This window comes from Benincasa hispida, chromosome 9 (assembly GCF_027475165.1).
Source record: "Benincasa hispida cultivar pf3 chromosome 9, pf3_genome.v1.1, whole genome shotgun sequence".
Taxonomy (NCBI): Eukaryota; Viridiplantae; Streptophyta; class Magnoliopsida; order Cucurbitales; family Cucurbitaceae; genus Benincasa; species Benincasa hispida.
In genome coordinates, this window is record NC_143486.1 from 73,679,810 (window position 1) to 73,701,535 (window position 21,726).

The 21,726-nt window shown below is 33.4% G+C and overlaps 1 protein-coding gene across 1 annotated transcript; it reads left to right on the top strand.

Annotated features, from left to right (window-relative positions):
* Positions 1-383: 383 nt before the first annotated feature.
* Positions 384-5,661, top strand: LOC120085291 (RNA-binding (RRM/RBD/RNP motifs) family protein). Its single transcript, XM_039041207.2, has 6 exons — positions 384-1,113; positions 1,200-1,323; positions 1,401-1,551; positions 3,239-3,281; positions 3,403-3,652; positions 5,163-5,661. Exons 1-6 carry the CDS (start codon positions 931-933, stop codon positions 5,237-5,239), a joined length of 828 nt encoding a protein of 275 aa, XP_038897135.1. The 5' UTR covers positions 384-930; the 3' UTR covers positions 5,240-5,661.
* The last annotated feature ends 16,065 nt before the right edge of the window (positions 5,662-21,726 follow it).

A 21,726-nucleotide genomic window follows, 5' to 3' on the forward strand; every position in this document is an offset into this window, starting at 1 on the left:
TATAGATTGAATTGTAAATTTGATTCCTATAACTTTGAGAAAATTGAAATTTAGTTTTTATGATTTTATTTTTCTTATGGAAGTAGAGATTATTTATTAATTTTTTTAATATAATAATTAGACTCAAAGTATTAGTCAATATAGTATAATGAAAAAAAATTGCAGATATAACCAAATTTACATCTAACTCTCAAAAGTATATTATAATAAACAATACCACTAATAAGAGTGTATTAATAATAGAGTTTATCGATAAGAGATTTGTAATTCTCTAAAAATATTATTATTCAAGTAATTAATAATTGTAAAAGTATCACTCATTATAATTACCCATTTGTAATATAACCATATATATATATATATATATGTATATATATTTAGGTGGGGAAGAGAAGAATGATAAATAGAGGGGGGAAATAATTTAGATGGGAGAGAGTTGGAGAGTGGATTTTAATGGTAAGACAGAGAAGCAATTCTCTCACTCACCTGTCATCTCCTATTACATCACCCACCAACCCACTTCTTCCACCTCCCAATCCAGCAAATTAGAGTTTGCACCTGTCGGATTTTCTCTCTCATATCTCTCTCTCTCTCTCTCTCTCCTTTATTTATTTATTTATTATTATTTTAATTTTTATCAAATTATAACAACCACCACCAACGGCTTAAACCGTGTGTCACTCCCACCATTTTTCTTCATTCTTCTTGATTTTGTTCTACAACAAGTCCAAAATATGGAGGTGGGTGTGCAACAAAAATCAATTCGAAGGCAGTGACGATTGAGTGAAACTCCAACAACACACAAAATTCATAGTCTTTTTTAGATATATATTTTTTCATGCAGATCAAGAATAACACAAAACATCGAGATCAGGAACAAGAAGAAGAAGAAGAAGAGGAAGAAGAAACAGCAGCTTTGTTTTCTGAGCCATGGCTTACCCACATTACCGATCCCAATTTGGAGATACAACTTTCACTAAAGTCTTTGTTGGTGGCCTTGCTTGGGAAACTCCCACTGACCTAATGAGAACTTATTTTGAACAATTTGGTGACATTCTTGAAGCTGTTATTATCACTGATAAAAACACCTCCAAATCTAAAGGATATGGATTTGTAACTTCTCTCTCCATAACCTTCCATCTCCCTCGTTAGCCGTTATTGCTTTTGAGTTCAGTAGTGATCTAATTTACGGCTTACAGGTGACGTTTCGCGACGCTGAATCTGCGAGAAGGGCTTGTGCAAATGCAAACCCGATAATCGATGGAAGACGAGCAAATTGTAACATTGCGGCATTGGGTCGGCCTCGGCCTTCGCCTCCACGAGGTTGGTAATGTAGTTTATGATTGTTAGTTTTATTTGACTTTTTGTTTTTTTTTTTCTTAAAAGTTATTTGGTATTAGGACGAGGGCAAAGTAGCGTAAATCCATATCAAGGAAGTACAATGCAGGTGCAGGCAACACCATCCTATGGTGGAGTCCCGTCGCCGTTAAACCAACCACCGCTTCCTCCGCCACCTCCACCACCGCCCCCCATCGTGTATTCACCATACGGGTCAGTTCATTTTATTATTATTTACTTAATTGAAATTAGGGATTAAACTAAAAGTTAAGATAAAATCAGATATGGGATTATTAATTCCATAAAAAGAAGATTATGTGGGTGCAGGAATTGGGTATGATCAGAAACACATGGTCCCATGTGGGTCTTCATGCAACCCTTTCCTTATCTTAATAATTATAAGTGCATATATCATCAATTCATCTTCCTCCTTTTTTTTTTCATTGTAAATTTCAAAATTAAAAGATAAATTTTCTATCACCCAAAATGGAGCAATTGATGAATATATCATCCATTCATCTTACTCCCTAGACCGCATCCAGTCTCATATTCCTCATTTTTATACAAAAAAAAAAAAAAAAAAAAAAAAAGAATTTAAAAAAAATCATTTTTTGGAAAAATAAAAAATTGTAACATGACAGTTTTTTTATTAGGTAGTTTCTTAGAATGCATAAAGATAGGTGCAGCCGAAAGAGCATCTAAGTATTTTCTAAATTATGCTAAAAAACTTTAAATTTTGAGCTGAAATATTATAGAAAACTTTAACTTGTGAGAATAGCTGATACGTGTCATAAAAGAAACATTTTGAAAATAGTATAAAATTTGTGAAAAAAATTAATCTATAATCTATAATCTAGTTACGTAAACTCATTCATGAATTTACTTTTGGATTCACGGTACATATTTGATATCAACGATGATAGTGGTTTTTCATTCTTTTAACTCACTTGAGACTTTAAAAAAATAGTTATAGTTTACAAATTGACATTAGAAGTAGAAATTAACAAAGAAAACAAAAGCTTGCTTTTGTAAAGGGTAGTTAGGTTATTGGTTTTTGAGCATTATCCTGAATGTGGTCATAATGAGTCAAAAACTATAATCACTGTCATTTCTCTGTCAATTTTTTTACCTGAACTACTGACAATGTAGAAACAAACCAAACAGCTCCTCCCCACCCACCAATCAACAAACCCAAAACCACTGCATAACTGTACTATTAGATAAATATTTGCTTTTCTAAGTGTAACCATTTATACTTTTCTTTATATGAAATTTATAATTCTACAATTAAACTCAAATTTTATAAATTAATCAATTTAAATTCTTCAATTAAAATTTCTTTTGAAAATCATCTAATAGTCCATTTTATAAAACTCACACTTGGAGAAGTCTACACGTATTTGAAAATTTGATGCATATATAATTTTCAAAAGTAATCGTAATTAATAGTCTAAATTTATTGATTTAGGAAAATTTAGGAGTTTAATTGACTTAAAAATTGTAAGTTTCACATAATATTAATTGAATGAAATTTGGAAAAGGATATACTTATGAAAATTCATGATTTAAAATCATACAATTATGAGCCCTTTGATTCATCAAACAACTCAACTTCAATAGTATACACTATTCAAGTTTGTACATTTATCAAATAACTTCATTTTACAACTTTACACTCAAACACAAATTTTCCAACTTTCCAACATATTAACTCGACTCAGTGGACCAAATACATCTTTATTAGTTAGAATTTAAATTGATACAACCCAAAGTTTAGCGTTCAATCCCATTTACTAAATTGTACATAAAAAGAAGAGAAATCATGCACACGACTTTCTGGTAATTAAGCAATTACTCAATCAATTACCTTAACCAACTTGTGTATAATTTGGTTTTACAGATATCCAGCATACAGTCCTGATTATGGCTACCAGCATCACCAAGTTAGCCTCCTTTTCTCTTTAAAACACACACACATATATATGGATTATTTGATTGCGGCATTTGATCAAACAGTTGGTGGACATGAACCATAACTTATAAAAAAGAGTTGAATTTGAACAGGCAGTGTACAACCCACAAGTTCAACAGCCACAAATTTATCAACAATCCCCATATTTTTATGGGTATTCATTACAATCCCCAAGAGGAACATTTCACAATCCTTCACAATCGCATCATCCTCGTCTAGTATTACCTCCTTCTTATGTTTACTATCCTCCTCCTTCACCTACGGCTGCTGCTGCTGCTGCTCAGTTTGAAGCTGCCTCAATCAATTATCCTCCTCTGATACGACACCGTTTTTCCTCTACAGGTACATATTACAATTTCTTCTTGAATTTAGTTAAAAACATAAATCTGACAAGAACAGATAAACAGATAAAAGAGATTTATAATAATAATAATTATTATTATTATGATAAGGTAAGAAAGAAAGGGGAAAAAAAAAAATAATAAGTGGGGGCCATGTGGGGGAAGAGGTAAAGGGGCATGTGAGTGAGCTGTCTGGGCCAATGAAATGGTTGAAAGGAAATTGATGACAGAGTAGCATTTCCATTATATAGACAGCTACTGCACTCTTGCCTGCATTTCCATGTGTGTTTCAGTTTCCCAACCTTGCACTATTTCTCAAATAAACCCCTTTTTGTATCTTTCTCTTCTCCTTTCACCCCTCTTTAAACCATATTTTGATCTTCTCAACTCCCTAAATGATTAATGACTCACTTCCTACAAGCAAATGAAATCCAATTTTAGATTTACGTAAAAACCCAAGCGTATTCTTACATTTTATACATTATTACATCGTAGACGATCATGTCTATCGTAACATTAACACGATGGTCATGTCTATTGCAATTTTACTTTTCTCATGCTTGTTGTGCTTTTGCTATGAATATTGTGGTGGAGGGGAGAAAAATGAATATTGCAATAGATACGATCATCAATGTCCTTATACGATATTGTATAAAATTTGATAGTACGCTTTGACATAAACAAAAAATTAGATTTCATTTGTTTTTGGAGTGGGTCATTAATTATTTAGGGAGTTGAGAATGAGTGTTGGTAAAAAAAAAAAAAAAAAAAAAAAAAAAACTCCTCTTTAAACCCTTCTTTTCATTTTTCAACTTCCCCCTTGATTTCATTAATTGTTCTAGTGATTTTGAACATTAAATGTATATGACAGAAATTGAAAAAAATGCATATGAAAATTGTATTGCTTGGAGCCCTAATTAACACATGTCATCTAGCTAACCCATGTTAGCTAATGCTAGAATTGGTTGATGATAATCTTATATAACTTCATTCTTAGTAAAATGTATTCTTTTTAGAAGGAGTATAATTCCCAAACTATTTGAAAATTCTTATTATCTAAAATAGTATATATTCCAAACATATATTTTTATAATATACTAACTAATTGAATGCCCCCAAAGAATTCTTTTATATGCAAATATATATTTTAAGATTAGTAGCCCTAGTAGTCTAACATTCTGTGAAATGAATATTTAATTTGATAAAAAGGAAATCTTAATAATTGGTTGAATTATGTATTTTCTTTCCTTTTTTTTTTTTTTTTTTTATTTTTTAAAATTTATTCGTTTCCATTTTGGTAGAGTAGACACAAATGTAGAGCAAGCTGTGTCCAGCTGTCTTTCAAGATGGACCACTTTAACATTCCAAATAGGCAACCATGTTTTATTTTATTTTATTTTTTATTTTAGGTGTGATCAAAGAAATAACACTTGCATTAGAAGTTAGGATTTGATAAATAAATAAGATTGATATAGAAAATGTAAATAAAGTATATTAATGTTGGGTTACAGATTCACAGACATCACAACAAACTCCTACAGAAGGTGAAGCTGGAGGTGTTACTTCTGATCAAAGTCCAACCAGTTGAGAGAAATAATCAAATCAAGAAAGCCATATTCCCTCAAAAAAAAAAAAAAAAAGAAAAAAAAAAACCCAACCAAATTATTATTATTGGTTCAAAAAAAAAAAGGGTGGAGATAGAAAATTGTATAAAGTTGACAACTTGATGGATTTGACATTGTCTTTTGAGATCCTTCAATTCTTTCTTTTTCACCCATTTTTATCTCTGCTCTCAACTCTTGCAGAGGTTGAAGCTCAATTTTTAGATACAATCCATCCTTTTTTTTAATCTCCATTCCCTTCAACTTCCATCTAATCCACAACCCACTTTTTTTTTTCTTTTTTTTTCCAATATCAAGTTTAATAATGTATTGTTGTTATCATTAATCCCATGTTTGGTTTAGGGAAGATGTGGGAATTAATTTATTAATCGAACTATTAATTTATGTAGTTGACATCTTTGCTTTTTTTGGGTTCTCTCATTGGGAATCTTTATGGCTTGCACTAAAGGGAGTTAGGTTGTTGAATGTGATAATGAGTTTTGATAATTCAAGCACCAGAAACTCAATTTGCAACCATCATCATTTATCGTAGGAATTAATTTATAGATTTAGGACATTGATTTGAGAAAAAAAAATATTTTTCTTTATTTAAACATTTTTGATAAAATTTTATTTAAACACATCTTTAGCTTAAAAATTTTGAATTAATGAGAAGGCTTTACCTTTTCATTCATGTATTGATAAGCGTTGCTATGTTTGTTAGATGTAAAACTAGAGGTCCTTCTAGGATCCTTGCAAACACTCACAAAAAAACTTAATTTAGATCATACTTAGAATCTATGATGGTCACTCTTAGATCCTAAGACAACTAACTCTAAAATTAGCTTGATCAAGACTAATCAAGTGAATTGATTTAAACATCAAATCTAAAGCAATATTTGAAAGAAAAGACAACACTAAATAGTTGAATAAGTACTTTTTAAAATTGATAATCTGGGTCTTCAAAGCATTACAAGCTATTTTATAGGTCAAATGGTCGTACACAGGATAAAAGCTCAAAAGTCATTCAAATACAATTAAATGCAAAGGGTAGAAAATAACACCTAAGGACACTTGAAACTTAGTTGCATACTAATTTAGAAGTTAAAATGTAAAACTAAAAATGTAGAAAGTCTTCAAAATGTCTTAAAAACTCCTCTAGAGGGCAGCAAGGCTAATTTGCACGTTTGACAAAGTTTGACATCACGTTTTTTCATGCAATGCACACTTGACACTACAAGAATTTTGGTTATTTACGACGATATTTCTCCCGATGACCCAAAAGAGACGGCGATTTCAACCCATCTCGACGATGGAAATACGGGGTCAAAAATTTGGGAAGCGTTAGCCCAATGGCTTGACGAGGACCATCGGGATAAAGTTAATAACTGCCAATAGTGAGGTTTAACCGTCGACCAATATTAAAATCCCGATGGTTTTCAATCGACCGTCGAAGGTTTTAAGATTCTCTTTGGAATTTGGTAAACTTTGGTCGACAGTTGTGTTAGAACATCGTTAGAATTTCGAAGTTCTATCGACAGTTAGTGGGTGACCGTCGACAGTTATTAACTATATCCCGATGGTTTGGCAGACGACCGTCGGGAAAACGTTGGATATAAATGACGCCTTGACTCTTCTTCCCCTCTCTACACGCCCGTTCTTTTCCCCCGTCTAATATTCTTTGCTGTTCGATTTTCCCTTCGATTTCGTTCGTCTGCTGCCGTTTCGTCCGATCGCCATCTCCGATTTCTCCCTTGCCGGACTTATATATATATTTTTAGGTTATTGATGAAATTTGATTATTTAGTTCTCATTTCACTTTACAGTAGTTCATCTAATAAAGTGTTCTCATTTTGAGTTTATTTAGTTTTTTTTTTTTTTTAATTTAGTTTTAATTTTGTTCAATATACTTAATTTCTTCTTTGTTCAATATACTTAGTTTCATTTTGAGTTCTTTTTTTTTTGTGTGTGTGTTGTAGGTTAGGTTAAATTCTTTTGATTACTTATTCTTGTGCACATTTCATTCTTGTTAATCTATCCAATTCTATTCGAAAGTTAAAGTTGTAATAGCTTGTCTTAAACCCTCTTTAAAAAGGAGGAACAAATCAAATTGAAAGAAAGCAAGGTTTGGAGTTAGGTTAATTTCTTATTTGTTAATTGATCCAATTCTATTAGAATGGAATGGTTATAATGACTTGTCTTAAACCCCTTTAAAAAGGAGGAACAAATTAGATTGAAAAAAAACAAAGTTTGGAGTTAGGTTAAATTTTTTTGGTTACTTATTCTTGTTCACATTTCATTCTAATTTTCGTCATTAGTTTAATTCTCAATTCTATCATTTTTTTTAGTTTTATTTTTCTTAATTTTCAGCATTCTTCTTGTAGTTGACAACTTAGTTTCTTTGTTGCAAGTTTTTCATTTTAGTATTCTTCTTTTAGTTGTTTGGGTATATATTTCCTTGAATAATTTATTTTTATTTAGTTTAAAGAACTTTATTCATCTCAATCTTTATCATTTATTTCTTTAATCATAAGCCATGCTTATATTTGGAATTCAAATATGTGAATGTGCTAACATAAGCAGCAAAGGCCTAATATAAAATAAAGTGACTTGGTTCAATTCATAGCTTGGTATGCTTTTATTAATTTTCATTTCATCGTTATTAGTCTAGATTGATCATCTAGATAGCATACTGAAATTGAATCTAACGTCGAAAGGGTTAGGTAAAATTTAGTTTTCATAAAATTGTTCTAGGAAAAGAGCCTAGACATAGGATTTTGAAACTATCTCAAAACATCTCAAGCCCTTTTACCCTTAGATCTACTTTTATAAGAGCAAATTGTATAAGATCAAAAGAGAAATAAGGATATATATAGGAGTGATTCTAAAATAGTTAAAATGACTTTTGTCATTTTCAAAATCACACTTAAATGTACTTTACTCATTCAAAACCACGAACAAGAAGTAAATGAAATAAAATTAAAAGTGAGAAATTGGAACTATATGTTCTAATATAACTAATTATCTAAATCCTACAGGTTCAACTTATCGCATATATTATTAAGAATGGATAAAGAGTGGATTAAGATTAGAAACAAGTTATCAACTGAGTATGCATTAGGAGTATATCGATTCCTTGATGTTGCAAAACTTCATGTTAATAAGTCGGAAAAAACAAGATGTCCATGTAGAAAATATATGAATGCTAGGTAGGAATCAATAGATGGAGTTGAACGACATTTATTCATTAATGGAATTTATCTATCTTATCATCAATGGGTATATCATGGAGACCCAGTCGACTTGTCTAAGGGATACAAGAGTCACACATCTCAATCGACACATGATGATAGATTAAGTACGACAGAGATGAATGTTATAGATTAAGAAAATGAATTTTTGAATATTATAAATGAACTATAGTGTCCAGTTGCTAATGTAAATGAAGAAGAAAATGAGAATAAAATACACACCAATGCCCAAGAAAGAGATAATAATTCAAGCTTATTTGAAGACTTTACAAATGAAACACGCAACCAGTTGTACCCTGGTTGTACAAATTTCCCGTCTTGTTGTTCTTGGTGAAGTTGATGCATATTAAGATTCTTAGCGGTTGGACTAACAAGTCGTTTGATTTGTTACTTGAATTGTTAAAAGGAGCATTTTCCAATTGGAGCATCTAGACCTAGTTCATTTTATGAAGCTAAAAGAAAATTACGTGACTTAGAACTTGGTTATGAGTATATTCATGCTTGCATATACGATTGCATCCTATATTGGAAAGAATTTGTTGATTTGCAACAGTGTCCAGTATGTGGTGAATCTCGGTACAAAGTTGAATATGAAAAAAGTAAAAAGATTCCACATAAAATTTTACAACAATTTTCTTAAATACCAAGATTGAATTGATTGTTTGCATCTAAGCATATTGCACCTAAAATGAGGTGGTTTAAAGATAAACGTGTTGAAATTAATGGAGTGTTGCAACATCCAGCTGATTCTGAAGGGTGGAAGCATTTTGATCGTGAGTTTCCTCAGTTTGCTTCAAACCCGCATAATGTTCGTTTAGGACTAGTTTCAGATGGATTCAATCCATTCGGGAATATGAGTACTTCATATAGTATGTAGCCAGTGGTGCTCATTCCCTACAATTTGCCACTTGGAAATGCATGAAAGAGACAAATTTCATTGTCTCCCTTATTTTACTCAGTCTAAAATCTCCTAGAAAAGAAATTGATATTTACTTACAACCATTGATTGAAGAGTTAAGGGAGTTATGGAATGATGGTGTGCACACTTACAATTGTGTAGCAACGAATACTTTCAACTACGTGCTTGCTTATTGTAGACTATTAACGATTTCCTTGCGTATGGTGACCTATCTGGATAGAGTACCAAAGGTTACCAAGCATGCCCTATTTGTAAAGAGGATACATCATCAATGAGGCTAAGAGGAAAACAATGTTTTATGGGACATCGACGTTATCTTTCAGATAATCACAGTTGGCACAAAAGCAAACAATTTGATGGAAAAGTGGACTGTAGTCCTCCTCCAGTTGACATGGATGGAGAAGATATCTTACGAGAGTTGAACTTGTTAAACTTTTCTGTGCTTAGCAAACATCCAGAGAAACGTGATAAAAAACGAAAAATAAAGTTTAAATTGGAATAAAAAAAGTATATTTTTCCAACTTCCATATTGGTCGAAACTTTTATTGAGACATAAGTTGGATGTTATGCATATTGAAAAGAATATTTGTGATAATTTGGTAGGCACATTGTTAAATATTAAGGGAAAGAATAAGGACACAATTAATGCTCGTTTGGATTTAGAAGATCTAAATATACGGAAAGAACTACACCTGCAAAAGGTAGGAGAAAAAGTTGTAAAGCCACACGTTGCATACACATTGACTACTAATGACAAGGTTGCATTGAGTAAGTGGATGAAATCAGTCAAATTTTCTGATGGGTTCACATCCAATATATCAAGATGTGTGAGTGAGAAATATGGAAAGCTATGGGGGCTAAAAACTCACGACTCGCATGTTCTGCTTCAGAGGCTTCTTCCAATTAGCGTTCGAGCATACTTGAAAGAAGACGTGTCCACTGTTGTCGTTGAGTTATGCAAATTTTTCTGTGATCTATGTGCAAAAATAATATCTATAGGGGTTTTGGATCGATTATAAAGAGACATTATAATCATACTTTGTAAGTTAGAAAAAATATTTCCACCGGCATTTTTTGATGTAATGGTGCACCTAGCAATCCATTTTTCCTATGAAACAAAAGTTGCAAGTCCAGTTAGTTATAGTTGGATGTACCCTATTGAAAGAAGCTTACGAATATTGAAACAATATGTAAGAAACAAAGTATGTCCTGGGGGTTCTATAGCAGAAGCATATATAATGAATGAATCATTTGAATTTTGTTCTTTGTATATAACTGGAATTGAGACAAGGTGCAATAGAGATGAAAGAAATGATGATAGACTTCTAGAGGATGAGATATGTGGTGAATTTTCAATGTTCAGACAAAATGCGCGACCATTAGGAGCAACAAGAGTAAGGGTATTATCGAGAGAAGAGAAATGCAGTACACATTGGTACATCTTGAACAATTGCATGGAAATTAAATCTTATCGAGCGTAAGTTTTGAACATTCTATTGTAATCGATTATTTTGGTACAAAGTGAAATATAAAATTGAGACACGTCTCTTCCTTATAGGAAATATTTGAGACTAATTCAACATGAAGTTCAAAGTCAAGATGATTTATACAGAATGCATCAACGAGGCTTTCCTAATTCGTTCAAATCTCATGTAAGTATGGGCTTAAAAGACCAATAAAAATTCAATTGACTACTAATGATAGGTGATATTACTTTTTAATAGGTTCTTTCATTGCATGAAAATGGAGATATATCTAATGACATATATTCACTAGCGATGAGACCAAGTTCAGAATTGCGCTCATATAGTGGATGCATTGTTAATTGAGTACACTATCATCCTCTGTGGGAGATAATACAGGTTATTTTATATCCACATTTTTACATAAACCAATGTTTGATTAAACTAATGACGTTTAATTTCTTCAAAGTCTGGTTGTACGACTACTAGGGTTGGACGTGGATACTCTCGAAATGTTGATTTGGATAAATATGTTCAACAATTTGGGAGAATTTCTATCGAGATCAATCCTGAATGGGAGAAACCAATTTGCAACCATGCAACGAGGTTTAGCAATGCTATTGGTACCAATGTTTGGGAATCTTTTTCCGTTCGTTATGGATCATGGAGAGAGGTACCAATAGAAACTAGAGAGCTTGTTAAGTGTCGGTTATTGGTAAGATTGTCAATTTATATTTTACAAATTATATATGCATTGGCTTCCATACTAATTAGTTTTTCTTTTCTTTCTTAATTCAGAATCATTTTGTGCAACAAACTGGTCAGTGATTCCATCGACGAACAGATGAAAAATTTGTTCAAAGAGTATAGGGGGAACTACACAGACACTACAAAAAATATGCAAGTCCTGAAGAGGCACGAGCACACCCACCTGGTCGCCTTAAAGACGACATAAAAGATTGACACTTTTTATGCAACAAGTTTGAATCCATTGACTAGAAAGTAATAATTTTTGTGTTTTTTTTTTTTTTTTTTGTTTACTTACATCTCAATTACTCGTTTCATCTGAATTTCTCATTTTCTTAGAAAGTGGCAGAGACGAATCAAAGGAATAGGTCAGATTTAACATACACTCATATAGCTGGTTCTAAGACTTTCATACGCATAAGAGAATCCATGGTAAGCTAGTTAAAGTACACTCATACAGCTGCTTAAAATACACTCATCTTAATATCTCATTTTCTTGTGAACTGTTTTACAAAAGGGACTTGGTGGTCAAACAATGGACCTAGTGAACTTATTTAAGCAAGCACACTATAGGAGCGATAACTTGTTTGTAATCAGGCTGCGAATGATGCATATGTAAGTTTTTATTTCTCAATGTAACTTTATTCATATACAATTATCATACAATAATTCGTCTTGATTATTGATGTAGAGTCAAATGGTTGAGCTAAGAGGATCCTCCACCCAAGAAGGGTCTGAACGAATATCGGAGGAAGAAATATGCGAGAAGGTGTTGGGCACAGAAATGGGCCTTGGTAGGACACCGAAGGGTAAAAAAGTGAAAAAGTCTAGGGGATCATCGTCCAATGCATCTTCATAAAAAAATTATAGAGGAGCAACAACAAGAGATAGAATCCTTAAAGGTTAGATTGGTTAGATTGGATGAACATGACGCCCAAAGACATTCTAAGATGGAGGATATGAAAGCTATGCTCTTACAACTCATGAAAGATAGATCGAATTAGGTATGAGCTCTTCGAATTTCATAGTAAACTTAATTATAAGATTGTGTATGTTGTTATCTTGCAGTTATGGTAACAACATAAACGTATAGTTATGTAAAGTATAGTTAATGTTCTGAAGTTGAGTTTGAATTCATTTTATGCTAAATTAGATGATTGTGTATGTTGTTATCCTACAGTTATGATAACAACATAAACGTATAGATATGTGTTTCAGTTGGTTTGTATATTACGATTGAGAATAATTTTAGGGGATGGGGGTAGGAGGTGTTTCAGTTGATTGTGTAAGTTAGCTTGTTTCAGTTGATTGCATATCTATATTTAAGTACAAGTATGTTTAAGTTTAAGTTATGATTAAGTTGGTTTGTTGGTTTGTTAGGTTTATGATTGAGGTAAGTTGGTTTCTTTATGATTTAGATAAGTTGGTTTTTAGGTTTGTTTATGATTAAGGTAAGTTGGTTTCTTGGTTTGTTTATGATTTAGGTAAGTTGGTTTGTTTATGATTGAGTTCAATTCATTAATGTTCTTAGTTGGTTTCTTGGCTTTTTTGGTTTGTTTATGATTGAGGTAAGTTGGTTTGTTTTGATTGAAATATGCATATCTATATTTAAGTACAAGTATGTTTAAGTTTAAGTTATGATTGAGTTGGTTTGTTGGTTTATTTATGATTGAGGTAAGTTAGTTTCTTTATGATTTAGGTAAGTTGGATTTTTGGTATGTTTATGATTGAGGTAAGTTGGTTTTTTGGTTTATTTATGATTGAGCATTAAATTTATTTAAACTTGTATTTTGTAGGTATCTGGAGATTTTTGTTGAAGATGCATTTCTTGGCAAGCGTATTTAGGTTGTAGATTTTTCTTAATGTTATTTTGGATTTAGGAATTTTGCATTTCCTAATATGTACTTTGTTATCATGTAATGATTTTTTGGATTAAGAAATTGTGGATGTTATGGTTTGGATTCAGGAATTGTGGATATTATAGAAATTCTTGGATTAAGGTTGTAGATTCAAACGTGTTTTCTATATATTATTAATCTATTATGGACATTTATTTCATTTTGGCAATCTTATTTTAGTTTGATTGATATTTGTAAGATTCAAACATGTATGACATTTGGAAAAAAAATTCATCTAAAAAAAGAAAATAAATAAACAGATTTAAATATGTATGATATCTGGTTAAATATATAATCCCGACGCTAAAATATATATTCGGACGGTAGAGGGGTCGGGCAAAGAAATCCTGACAGTGACTAGAAACCATCGGGATTTAAGGATATCCCCACGGTGGCTAGAGATTGTCGGGGTAAAGGACATCGCCCGACGGTCTCTAACCATCGAGCGATAGATACATCCCGACGATCCTTGTCACCGTTAGGCGAAAGTAAAATGCCCGACGACACCCTCACCATCGAAATAAATTACCTCATCCCAATAGCTCAAAGACCATCAGGCTAATAGTGAAATCCCGACGCGTGTCCATCGAGATAAACTCTAAATCCCGACGGTTTCGTCGGGGGTTGTCCTTTTTTCCCGACGGCTTTCTTCAGGGTCGGGGGAAAAGCCCCATCCTTATCCATCAAGATTATTCTTTTCCCCTACGGCAGGGCTTCCAAACTTTCGGAAAAGGTTTCCTCGATGGTATTGCCGACGACATTTCAACTGTTGGGAAAGGTTGTACCGACGGTGTTTTTAGCTTCTGTCGACGACCCCCAACGTCGGGATTGACCTAAATTCTTGTAGGGTGAGAGCATTTTCTTCACAAAATATGCACACTTTTTTTACCACAGTGTGATCTTCATAACTATAAAACTTTTCTCGTGTCATCTCCATACCATTCTCTTCTTGATTCCTTGAACTAACATTATAGAAAATTTTTGGCTCAAAATTATTTGTCCCTTCTGGAGAATTTGCTAGCTTTTCAAGGTATAGTGTGAAAGCCTCTTGAATCTTCTTTGCTTGACTTCTTGTAATTGCTCCCTCGGATACATGTAATGGTTTAATGATTAATTTTACATCATGTATGATTTATTTATTCAATTCACTACTTAAGAATTAAATTGTAAATTTGGATGAAATTAGAAGTTTTAGAACTCTCAAAATCACTTATAGATGCTTGATCTAATTTTGCATTTTTCTTTTTTGTTTTCTTTTAATTAAAAAAGTGGAGATTCAAACCTTGTAATTCATAATAAAAAGATATATGCCTAAATCTGTTGATGAATAGCTAGAGTTTAGAGATGTTATGGAAGTATATAGATTTTGTAATTAATAAAATACAATAATAAAAAGTCATATCTACATCCATTAGAAAATTATTGATAGTATTGATATTGTTGCCACTCGAATTTTGTTTACGCTTGTTATTGTCTCAGGCTCCACATGGATTTGACCTTTTGTTCGCTTCTCTTAGTATGATCTCAAGTTTAGAATTGAATTGCAAAAAGAGATCATCATATTGATGTATTACCTAGTTTAACACACTCTGATGACTAAGTTAGTACATGTAATTGTTGGGGTTAATGCCCTAAAGTCTCGTGTCCTGTAGTTTGTAAAAAGTTTGTACGAATGCTTGTGATGTATAATATACGATATTTGCTTCACTTCTTGATTTTGCTCAGTTGAATGTTTTATTTGTTTTACCACAAACCAATAAACTAAAATCCCTGGTTGTCTATATGTAACTTAGGCATATATGTGGTGACATACAAGTGGATCATGTCTTAAGTGATAACCAAAATGGTCTGTAGTATATGGATATAGAAGGGAAACCTTATCCTAGTAACACTACGGATGCGGCCCGCTTTGTGGAATTGTTACAAGTATTGTGACTTGTCACAGATGGTCTGATTTTGATCATTCATATAGGGGACATGCGAGCGGGGGCATCCTATAGAAAGAGTTTGTATAAGACCTTACCATGAAGTGTTAACGTCTCGTTATATAACACCGTTCATGACAGAGACTTCACTTCACTAGGATGACCATAGGTAACATAACCTCAATCCTGAGTGAGTTAAGTGTTGGGGTTGATGCCCTAAAATCTCGTTTCCTGTAATTTGTAAACAGTATGTACGAACATTTGTGTTGTTAATATATGATATTTACTTCACATCTTGTATTTTGCTTGGTTAATTGTTTTATTTGCTTTACCACAAACTAATAAACATAAAATCCCTTGTTATCTGTATGCGACTCAAGCATGTATGTGGTGACATACAAGTGGATCATTCTTGAGTGATAACCAAAATGGTCTGTAGTATATGGATAAAGAAGGGAAACCTTTTCCTGGTAATGCTACGGATGCGGCCCACTTTGTGGAATGGTCACAAGTGTTGTGACTTGTCACAGATGGTCTGATCCTGATCATTCATGTTGAGGACATGCGAGCAAAGGCATCCTATACAAAGAGTTTGTATAAGACCTGACCACGAAGTGTTAACGTCTCATTATATAACACCGTTCATGATAGAGACTTCACTTTGCTAGGATGACCATAGGTAACATGACCTCAATCCTGAGTAAGTTGGGAACTCCTACTATTGAGGGTGGTCCTTTGATTTGTATGGGTGCGAGTGGCCAGGTCGCCGATTCAAACCTACCATTTTAGGGATTCGTCTGATTTGGAAGCTGTGAACTCAGCTACACAAGACGAAACTCACTCCTTCCCCGAGGCAGGGGTAAGTAGAAAGATGGCTCCCTTAAGGGTTGATTTTGGAGCTTGAACGATGTGGCGCCACACACCTTCTGCTGACCCGAGAGGTGTTCACACATAGTTGGACTATGTTGTATTGTTCATTAGAGGAATTAGTGGTACTTAAGGAGTGAGATGTAACTATAGGGGAAAAACGGTAAATTGGCCCAGCTAAATTTACGAGCATCCGTGAAAGGTCATCGTACTCATTATTGGTTATATTCGATGGACATATATATCTGTGGTAAGAAGAGTTCAGCTATTGGTCTTTAATGGAATGCCTGACAGTTAACGGATGGTGGATCTTGTGGTTAAAGAGTTTAGTCAGCTATTCACGTACCATAGAGCTTCGAGTCACAAGTCTATTAGGTCCCTTGGGTAGCTTGGATAAAGTCGACAACCAGTATTTGGGTTAATTTAAAATGTTCAAATTGACAAGAGGAAGTTTGATTATATATGATATAACTGGACTGGGTAATTATATATGATATAATTGGCAAATGTATGAGATACATTATATTGGAGGAAATTAGATATAAATATGATTTACATCAAGTAGAGGAGATAATACTATAGTAGATATGTGATATCAAACTATGGGATATAAATATAATATGATTATATTTACCAATTAATTAATTGATTAATTATATGATAATTAATCTTTTTTCCACGTTTGGACGTGGGTTAGTGGACAACATAGGTTATGATAACTGATGAGTAAAAATGAAAAAAGTTTTCATTTTGCATCGTGCAATTGATATTCATTCTTCTGCCCAAAAGATTTCGTGAAATGATCGCCCGAGAGCCTATACGATAGTTGCTTCTCCACCTAAACGATCGTCCACCTCGCGATTTAACTAAACGATCGTACATCTTTTCCTAAACGATCGTTCAACATTTCCTACACGGTCGTGTAGCTTCTTTATGCGATAAGTACTTTGCTATACGATAGCATTGTTTTCTCTCCCACTTACTTATCGCTTACACGACTCGTTTTTCCTGCGTCATCTACCAAATTCACCAAAGCCCACCCTTTGGGTTTTCACTCTAAGAATACTCGGGGCTCATTAGTGGTGGTGTTGTCCTCATTGTGGTGTTCGTGTTTGCGTTGATTGTGCTATTGCAGTCGACGTTCCCACTGGGCATTGGTAGATTTTTTGGAAGGTTCTGCTACGTTAGAGTTCTAGAGTTTCGAAGACGGTCTTCAACTGGTATGGAACTCTTTCCCTTATATTTTTGTAGTTCATAGCATGCCGTTAATTAAGTTTTGATTGCATAACAGTATGTGTTATATGTATATTGTTCGATTTCAATCACTGTGAGATCGGAGCGATCCGAACACACTCATGGAACTCTCGGTATGAGATCCTACATTAGAAACTCCTGCCATTGAGGGTGGTCTTGATTTGCATGGGTGCGAGTGGCCAGAGCGCCGACTCAAACCAACCACTTTTGGGATTCATCTGATTTGGGAGCTGGGAACTCAGCTTCACAAGATGGAGTTCACTCCTTTCCCGAAGTAGGGGTAAGTAGATAGATTGCTCTGTTAAGGGCTGATCCCGGGGCTTGAACGACATCGCATCATATATCTTCTCATGGTCCGAGAGGTGTTCACACATAGTTGGACTATGTTGTTGTTCATTAGAGGGATCAGTGGTACTTAAGGAGTGAGATGTAACTATAGGGCCAAAACAGTAATTTGGTCCAGGTGTACTTACGAGCATCTATGAAAGGTCATCGTACTCATGATTGGTTATATCCAATGGACACATAAATATATCTGTGGTAAGAAGAGTTCAGTTGTCGGTCTTTAGTGGAATGTCTGGTAGTTAACAAATGGTGGATCTTTTGGCTAAAGAATTTAGTCAGTTATTCACGTACCATTAGAGCTTCAAGTCATAGGTCCATAAGATCCCCCTTGGTAGCTTGGATAAAAGTTGAGAATCAGTTTTTAGGCAATTTGAATTTTTCAAATTGACAAGAGGGAGTTCGATTAAATATGATATAATTACACTGGTTAATTATATATGATATGATTGACTAAATGTATGAGATACATTATCTTGGAGGAAATTGGATATAAATATGATTTATATCAAGTAGAGGAGAAAACACTATAGTTGATATATGATATTAAACTATAGGTTAATAATATAATATGATTATATTCATTATTTAATTAATTGGGTGGTTATGTGATAATTGGTCGAGTTTTTCTCCGAATTCGTGCGAAAGTGGGAAGTTCGAATCAGTTCTTGTAACTGAAGATTAAAAATGAAAATAGTTTTCATTTTAAAAGAGATCCGAAAAATTTCTCATGATGTGAAAGTATACGATCACATAGCGTTGAGAGCCTATACGATAGTGCCCGTCTTCCTAAACGATCGCACACCCGTGTACTAAACGATCGATTTTAATTCATATATAATTGCACACCTGTGTTCGATTATATATGATAATTGGTATAGGCAAGAAAATCAATTTTACTTCAAAAAATAGTACTAGAATTCCGATTCTAGTGATTTAGAAGAAGAATTTCAACATACTAAATTTGTCCATGCTCGATTTTCTCAAAGTTCATTATCCACATTGAAAATTGGATTCTAGTGATTCTAGTGACTCCGATGATGTTTCTAAGGCAATTTGGAATGGAACAAGAAGGAAACAATATCAAAAAAGGCCCAACGATCCAATCAAATCTATATTTCAAGAAACCAACGTAAAGATATAATAAATCAAGAGTGTGTGCATGTGTATATATATACAGGGATTTCTACATAAATGGCCTTAAAAATATGCCCATATTACGTTAATGTCTTAAACATTACAAAAAGGCCTATTGGCCTTCTTATTTGTATGGCTATTTAGAATTTAGCCTTCATCTACGTTATATATATATATATAACTCTCTCACCCCCATGCTTCAAGGCAAGTATTCCTCCCCTCTCTCTTTTCTCCTTCTCCCTCCTATTTTTTCTCCCTTCGGTGGTATGAGTTACAGGCAGAAGACGAATGGCGTGGGGCGATCCGTCGACGAGGCAAGCATGGGACGACAAGAACAACAATGGCAAACTCGAAGCGAACAAACGACAATGACGGATTCGGAACAAATGAATGACGACACAAGATTCAGAGCAAATGAACGGTGACGACGGACTCGGAGCAGATGAATGGCAGACAAGATTCAACTTTTAGTTTTATTTTTCCTTTTTTTTTATATATACTATGATATATATGTGTTGGGATTTGTGTCATAAATTTCTTGTAATCTCGTAGTTTGTAAACTTTATATAAACATATTATTGTTAATAAAATAAATGTTATTTTATGTAAATAAGTGTTATTTTATAAGCATATACTCAATCCAATAAACTAAGATCCTAGGTTATTTCATGTAATTTAAACAAGTATGTAGAGACATACAAGTAGATCTTATTTAACTAATAACCTAAATGGTTTGTAGTAGATGGATAAGGTTGGATACCTTATCCTGGTGACACTACAAATATGACCCGCTTTGTAGGTGTTACAAGTGTTGTAAAGTACTACAAATGATCTAATCCTAATCATTCATGTAGAGACATGTGAGCAAGGGTATCCTATACAAAGAGTTTGTATAAGACCGGACTACGAAATGATTAGACTCTTTATATAACGTCGTTAATAATAGAGACTTACATTTCACGAGGATGACCATAGGTGACATGACCTGAATCCTGAGTAAGTTGTGAACTCCTGCTCATGAAGTTGGTCATTTGATTTGTATAGGTGAGAGTGGTCAGATTTCCAATTTGATCAGCCTACCATTTTGGGCATTCTTCTAACTGAGGAGCTGAGAACACAACTACACAAGACGAAATTCACTCCTTCCTTGATGTCGGAGTAAGTAGATAAATTGCTCCCTTAAGGGCTGATTCCGGGGCTTGAACATAGTGGGCACACTCTCTCTTGGCCCGAGAGGGACTTGGCCATAGTTGAACTATGACTTATTGTTCATTAGAGGAATCAGTGGTACTTAAGGAGTTAGATATAACTACAGCGAAAAAACTGTAATTTTGGTCCAGCTGTAATTACAACAATTTGTGAAGGATTATATCACTGTTGATTGGTTATATCCAATAGACACATAAATATATCTGTAGTTCGAAGAGTTCAGCTCTCGATCTTTAATAGAATGACAGATAGTTAATGGATGTTAGGTAATTTAATTAAAGAGTTTTATTAATTATCCAAATACCGTTGGAACTTTAATTTACAGGTTCATTAGGCCCCCTCTGTAGCTCAATAGGGATTTAATTAAGAATTAGTTTTGGATTAATTTAACGTATTCAAGTTAATTGAGGGAATTAATTATATATGATTAATAAAATTGATTATATATGTGATATAATTAATATGATGTATTTGATACATTATAATATAAGGTAATATGAGAGGGATTTGAATATGATTCAAATACTAATTATATGAATGAGATTCATATAATTAAATTTAATATAAATATGATTTATATTAAATACTATAAATAAGTTAAGAAGAATTAAATATTTGAATATGATTCCAATATTAATTATATGAATGAGATTCATATAAGTGAATTTGACATAAATGTGATTTATATTAAATGTCATGTATTGTTGAGAGAAAATAAAACCTATAGGTTATGTTGTATTTGATGCAATATAAAACTATAGGTTATATGTTATATTTGATATAACATATAATGTATATATATATATATCGAAATTAAATTAATTAAAGGGAAGAAGTTACAACTCCCTCTTTTCATTCTCTCAGTCAATTACGTGGGTTGTGGAAGAATATGATTCATCTTCTTCCACAATTCTCTTTGTGAGTTGTTTGCTCTGGAAAAAATTTATAGAGAAGAAAATTTCCTCTCTTCCCCCTCTCCATCTCCTTTCCTCTTCTAAAACCCTAAGGCAAAGCCCATACCTCCCGCCATTCTTAAACCCTAAGGAGAATACAGGAGGCTCCGTTTGGTGGTGTCCTTTTTTGGAAGAAGAGATCTATTTGAGGGAGTTCTTCACTACAAGAAAAAAAGGCTCTTCTGACGCCTAAAACCACCGTCGAGAGTTTGATCGTTGGGAGATAGGGTCTCTGTCTACGACGTAAGAGAAGCGTCGAGAGTAAGAAATAACTCCCGATGCCATATACTAGTCATCGAGAGATTGGGTCTATTTTCGGATAGTAGGACATTACCCGTCGAGAGTTTTAGGAACTCCCGTCGGGCGGACCTCCCGATGGCTATCGTATGTCGTCGGGAGATCTAGTATAAAATATCAGATCCCCTTATTCTTCTTCAAACCCTAGCAGCCCACCGTCCTAAATCCCCTTCTTTTTTATCGTCTATTCGGTAAACTCTAGCAAACCGTTG